This window comes from Dioscorea cayenensis, chromosome 11 (assembly GCF_009730915.1).
Source record: "Dioscorea cayenensis subsp. rotundata cultivar TDr96_F1 chromosome 11, TDr96_F1_v2_PseudoChromosome.rev07_lg8_w22 25.fasta, whole genome shotgun sequence".
NCBI lineage: Eukaryota > Viridiplantae > Streptophyta > Magnoliopsida > Dioscoreales > Dioscoreaceae > Dioscorea > Dioscorea cayenensis.
Window position 1 is genome coordinate 2,781,469 of NC_052481.1, and position 6,491 is coordinate 2,787,959.

Consider the following 6,491-nt stretch of genomic DNA (forward strand, 5'->3'; position numbering starts at 1 on the left):
ATGGTTTCGAGCTTCTAATATTTCTTTAAAAAAAAAAACACACACACACACACACCCCAATTTAGTTAAATAATTTAATCTCTCTTCCCATCAGTTTAATTAACCTAATTCAACCAATCAAGTTCGGATGGTTTACAAAACACTCCAATCTCTTCCAAACATTGAGATTTTTCTTCCGGTTTAACCCAAATCAACTGGTCGAATCAAAATAGGGTTATTGGTCAATGACAAACCTTGGAATTTTTCGACACATAGATACATAGTATAAGATTTCTTCTTCCTTTTCTTTTGTTTCAAGCTTGATACTTCGTAGAGAAAATTTGATTAGTCTCGTCTTCTCCACAAACATGAAGAGATGCCCTAATTCCACAACTTCTCTCTATATATATAGCATGAAGAAGTCACTACTCAATGACAAAATTATAAATTTTCTACATATATATACATATATAATATAAGATCATCCTTTCTTTTGTTTCAAGCTTGATACTTGGAAGAGAAACTTTGACTAGTTTAGCCTTTCTCCACAAGCATGAAGATTTTCTCTAATTCCACAACTTTTTTGTATATTAATAGCATAAAGAAGGGAACTCTTAATAATAACAAGACGAAGTTATTAAAACCTAAGTTCATATGTAATGGTCTGTTAAACAATAATAACAAGACAAAGTTATTAATATGAATAAGGGAATTCTTGCCACTTTAACCAGAATGAATTTCCCTTTGGTTTGGATTTCCTGGATCAGAACATGTCTCTCGTCTAGTTCCTTCTCCCTTATTATTAATGGTACCCCCTCACCTTGGTTTTCCTCTTCGCGTGGAGTTCGCCAAGGTAATCCTATCTCATCCTTCCTTTTTATCCTCGTTTCTCATAATCTTACCTCTTTACTTAATTTCGCCCTCTCTCATGATATGATTCCTGGGTTTGATCATAATCTCAGCTCCAACTTTAACCATTTGATGTTTGCAGACAACCTTATTCTTATCACTCGAACTACTTGTCTAGCTGCCCGCAACATTAAACTCTGCCTCTCAATCTATGCTCACCTCACTAGCCAACATCCCAACCCTTCCAAGTCCAAAATCTATACCCCTTCTTGGTTCAACAGAAGAGTTTCTTCTAAAATTTGCTCAATCATGAGCTTTTCTATTGCCTCCTTCCCTTTGACCTACCTGGGCATTCTCATTTCTCCTAAACGACTTGCGGTTTCTATTTTCAATTCTATGATAGATAAAATTCGCAGGCTCTGTGCCTGATGGAAAACTTATAATCTCTCGGCTGCTGCCAAATCCATACTAATCAACTCTTCAATCTTCTCTATTCCCACCTACTATCTCTCACTATATCCAATGATTACTAAAATTGTCAGGGACTTCTTTTGGTTCAAAGGTGGCAATGGAAAGGGCATCCACATTGTCGCTTGGAATTGTATTACTGATAATAAAACTGAGGGGGGCCTTGGTTTCCGTAATCTTGTGCATGTTAAACACTCTCTTATGGCCAAAAATATTTTCAAATACTTAAATTCTGATAGTGCAATCTAGGTGGATATTATGCATCTTAAGTATGGTTCTTTAAAGGTTTGGTTGGACTCGGCTTCTCCTAATTGTTCCTGGCTTTTTCGCAGTCTCTGGCGTACTGCTGCTGTCATGAAACCTTTCTGCTGGATCAAATTGATAAACCCTTCCTATACTTCTTTTCTTTATGATCCCTGGCTCTTTGATATCCCCATTGCCTTCAAGCCTACCTATATTAATGTTAATTCCAACTTTGAGAATGTCTTTATGACTAACCTGGTCACGACTGGCTATTGGAATTATATTGCTTTGCAGGAGTTCTTCGGCGACACAGTGCTTCATTTGACTACCAGGTTGTCATCCATTGATGCTGAAAATGTTAACCATTGGGTTTGGTTCCCTAAACCCTCTTCTCTTAAAATTACATCAGCTGTTTATCTCCAACTTAATCTTAATGATCCCCTTACTGAGCGTTGGTCAGGATGGAGTAAACTTTGGCACATCTCTGTAGCTCCCCGAGTCAAACATTTTCTTTGGCTCCTCCTCCATGGGAAAATTGCAACTGCTGATTATCTTCACAGTCTTAATCTGGGTCCTAGGAGTACCTGTATCTTTTGTAATATCAATCTGGAATCTGCTGAACACTTATTTTTTAACTGCTCCAAAGCCCAGTTTATCTGGAATTTCCTTCGTACTAACACTGGATTAAACTTTTTCTTTCCAGACAATATCTACTCTGGTGCTTGGATTAGTGATTATGAGCTTCCCAATTATACTATCTCTATCATAGCTGCCACAATCTGGTTCTTATGGAAAGCTCATTGTGATGCTATCTTCAAGAATATCTCCCCGAATTTCACTCTTATTGCTATTAAAGCTATGCCCCATGTCACTGTTTTTTTGCAGGGAGATGCTATAATGGTGGGTAGAAGGCTCATTCTTAATAACTTTTTTGCTGCCGATGGCCTTTTCCTCTTCATTTCTACTCGCTGGAATTTTGTTCGCCAGTCTGGTTCTATGGGTTTTTTCATTGCAGATTCTAACTATTCTATTTCAATTGTAGGGTGTAGTCCAGTGTCTTCTGATTCTAGCTTTGCATTGGATCTACACGCTATGACCAAAGTCCTTCGTTTCCTGATCGAGAAATCAATTCGTGTGCAATATATCTTCAGCAGCAATCTTGGGATCCTCTCTATTCTCAATCAACCTGATAACCCAGTTATCTAACGCCTGACCCCTGTAATCCATGATCTTATTACTTTGCTGGAATTGGCTGCGCGACCGATTGTGTCCATCATTCCTTTGTCTTGGATGGAGCCTGCTTCTCACGTTGTTGTTCTTGGCGCCAACCTCCACACTCTCTCTCTTTACTTGTTGGGTCGGCAATTACCATTCTGGGTCATGAAGACTTTTTTCACTGCTGGCTTTTCTTTCTAGTTGTTTTTCGTTTCTTTCATTTTCTCTTCAGTCTTTTGAAACTTTGTTGTTGTTGTTTTTTTCCTTTCTTTCTTAATAAAATTAGCCTTCGGTTCTTTAAAAAAAATGATAATTGATCCTTGCACGCGTCATATATAGTCTCAAACTATAATTTTATTTTAATTCAAATTAATATTTATATAATTTAACTAATGATGGATGAGCTTGTGTTTATCTTCATGGTAGATCATTTACCTTCATAAACATAATTATAATATCTACTAATGTGAATCTACAAAAGATTAATTAGTCCTAATTAATATAACTTTTAATGAGCACAAATAGTGATGTATATATATATATATATATAATTAAATAACTAAATATAACATTAATGCAATAAGTCAGAAAATAATAAACATCTTATTGTCTATATGGTCAATATATTAATAAAGATTATTAAATAACTAAACATACACATTGCAATGAGTAAAAAAAAAAAAAATGCTATATACCTCTCAATAAATATTCAATACAAATAATAAACACTTATTGTCTATATGGTCAATATATTAATAAAGATCTAATCATCAGTATGACAATATTGTTGGAGATGATGAATGGTAAGATAAACACTTTCGATCACTAAAGAATAATTCCACATTAGATAATGATAAACGTGTAAATAAGCATATATAAGGTGAAGGGTTAGAATTAGTGCCTTAAAACTTAATGATTTTTAAATAAAGCACATTAAACTCATATAAACCCATTTCAATAAATAATAAAAATGAGCCGCACTACAAGTACAATTATGATATCAGTTGTCAAAACTAAATCAAAAAATCAAATAAAAACCATGAGCAGAAAAGAAAAAAAAACATTTAAATAAACAAATTATATTATAATAGCTGCTACAGCTCATGGAGTTTTTATTGTACATATATATTTGAGTATTATTGGATATAAAAAAAAAATACTATTTTGACAACAACAACAACAATAATAATAATAATAATAATAATAATAATAGCAATTTTAGATTAACATATATTTTCCGAAGAACATTCAAAGTAATAATCTACTTTGACATAAAGTTAATTAGTTCTTGACTTTATGCAGAAGAAGCAAAGGAGGGTCCTTCTTCAAAGTCAAGCCAAACTTAGCATTCATTTGAACATCCTCAAGTTCCATTCCATCAGGAAGCCTCCACTCAAAGCCATGAACAAGTGAAGCTAAAATCAAAGGCACCACCTTCTCTGCCAACCCAATTCCAGGACACATCCTCCTCCCACTTCCAAAAGGAATCAACCTAAAATCACTTCCATTATACTCCACTTTATTATTGCACCAATACCCTTCTTTATCGTCATTACTGTAGAAGCGTTCAGGCAGGAACTCCAAAGGATTCTTCCAAACTTCAGGGTCCCTTCCTATGGCCCATAAGTTCACTATAACTGGGTAACCTTTTGGTATTTCATAGCCCATGAGTTGGCATGATTCAAGGGCACAATGAGGGAGTAGAGGAGCAGGTGGGTGGAGTCTGAAGGTTTCTTTAATGCATGCATTGAGATGGTGGAGATGAGGCAGATGTGACTCTCTTATTATTTTGACATAATTGATGCAACGGTCTTGGTCTTGTTCTTGTTCTAGTAGTAGTACTTGTTGAAGTTCTTGGTTGAGTTTTGACAAGGTTTCTGGGTGTTTGATCAGCTCTGACATTGCCCATTCTATTGTTGTTGTGGCTGTGTCTGTGCCTGCGATGAGGATGTCCTGAAAAAAAAAAAGGATATTTTGATTAAGTTTTTTTTTTTTTTTTTAAAGTATTGGTGTTAGCAAATATTTTTTTTGTTAATTGAAAACTATAAAAAAATATATATATATATATATATAAATATATTATAAAATACTTATTTTGATAAGATTGGTCATGTGGAAATTTAGCGATGTCAAATAAAAACTTTTCAAAATAGTAAAGGTGACGTGAAATTTTTTTTGAAAAATAAAGTTTAAAAGGAGCTCTAAATCCCTCGAACTAAATTAATACTTCTTAAGTCCATATACTTTCAACTCCTTATTGGCACAAGATGTCATTGAAATTAATTAAGAAACTATGAGATATTGGAAAAAGTCATGGCACTTGCAAAATATATCAAAATATAAGAGTTTACCATCCTCACAATTTCAAACAAATAAATCTTAATCAAATACTTAAATAATTAAAACTAATTGTAATTTTACTTTCAACCGTAAACCCTATGTAAATTTAAACCTAATCCCCAAAATACAGTAATCCCAATCCTCTACAAACAAATCTTCTATATATATATAGAGTGTTTTTTTTTTATGATCAGAAAAACTATCAAAACAAATAAATGTTTCAACTTCAAATACCAAACAAAGCCAGCATAAATTCACTTATACTAGTGAAAGAAGAGACACCTACCGTAAGTAAAACATTAATCTCTCTCTCACTAAGTCCACAAGCCAAAAGTATATCAAGAAAATCACTTCCACTTCCACTTCCCATATTTCTTCTTTTACTGATAATCCCCTCCCAACTCCCAATCACTCTATTCACCACCACCTCCACATTGTCACCATCTCTTTTCCCACCACCAAACAACTTCACCAAAAATGGCACATGATCCTCCATCTTGAACCCTCCCATTCCCATCAACTCCAACAACCTCCAAAAGTCCTTCTTAAACTGACTCCCACTCATCCCCAACCCGTCCAACTCACAAGAGAAAACCAACTCACAAAACAAGCTCAACATGGTCTCAAACACAACCTGTCCAACATCCACAACCTCCCCTTCCTTCCTCTCCTTCAACCCCTTCACCATTTCCACCACCTTCTTCTCTCTAATCCAAGCTTGTGACTTCATCATCCTCTGCCCAAGGAGTTCAGAGTGGAGGATTCTCCGAAGCTTGCGCCATTGATCATTGGGTTTGGACCAAACAAGGGAGTGTTCAATGAAGCCTCGGAGATGGTACTGGTAGCTTGGGTGGATTACTCTGCCGGAGAGGTCACGGTCGTGGGTTTTGAGGATGGATTCGGCGGTGGTCGAGGAGGAGGCGATGATGGTATGGTGGTGGCCGAGATGGAGTGAGATTAAAGGGCCATGTGTACGAGCTAAGCGTGCAAGAGTGGAGTGAGGTGCATGCATGAGCGCACGTAGGTTGCATGCCATGGTCCATAGTGAAGGACTTGGTGGGAGTTTGGTTTTTTTCTTGTTTTGTTTAGTTAGGAAAAGTAAAATAAGAATGAAGATGAAGCATAGAGAATAGTTGTAGTAGTTCTCCATGGTGGAGAGATGTGGTCTTGTTACTAGTAGTGGGAAGAAGAAGAGAGGATATTGTGCTAAATTAGTGGTGCAAGTTTTTCATTGCACATGCTCGGTATTTATCATAGTAATATCAGGACCATCATGCCACAAGATATTTATATTAGTGATATCGATCAGGACCACTAATTAATGTTGCTGTCGCTGTTTATTTTTAAGTAGTTTATTTGGCTCGTTTGGTTTCAAATTGGGAATGGAAATGATTGAG

The 6,491-nt window shown here is 35.6% G+C and overlaps 1 protein-coding gene across 1 annotated transcript; it reads right to left on the reverse strand.

Annotated features, from left to right (window-relative positions):
* Positions 1 to 3,932: 3,932 nt before the first annotated feature.
* Positions 3,933 to 6,245, reverse strand: LOC120272568 (probable (S)-N-methylcoclaurine 3'-hydroxylase isozyme 2). The gene is made up of 2 exons (XM_039279426.1): positions 5,381 to 6,245; positions 3,933 to 4,707 (listed from the first exon to the last, which is right to left on the reverse strand). Exons 1-2 carry the CDS (start codon positions 6,242 to 6,244, stop codon positions 4,036 to 4,038), a joined length of 1,536 nt encoding a protein of 511 aa, XP_039135360.1. The 5' UTR covers position 6,245; the 3' UTR covers positions 3,933 to 4,035.
* Between the last annotated feature and the right edge of the window lie 246 nt (positions 6,246 to 6,491).

What these genes read in the sequence shown, in the direction of transcription:
- LOC120272568 (XM_039279426.1), bottom strand. Translation starts at nt 6,244, where the DNA reads ATGGAGAACTACTACAACTATTCTCTATGCTTCATCTTCATTCTTATT. An exon ending in AGATTAATGTTTTACTTACG is followed by an intron (nt 4,708 to 5,380) that starts GTAGGTGTCTCT and finishes TTTTTTTTTCAG; the next exon opens with GACATCCTCATCGCAGGCAC.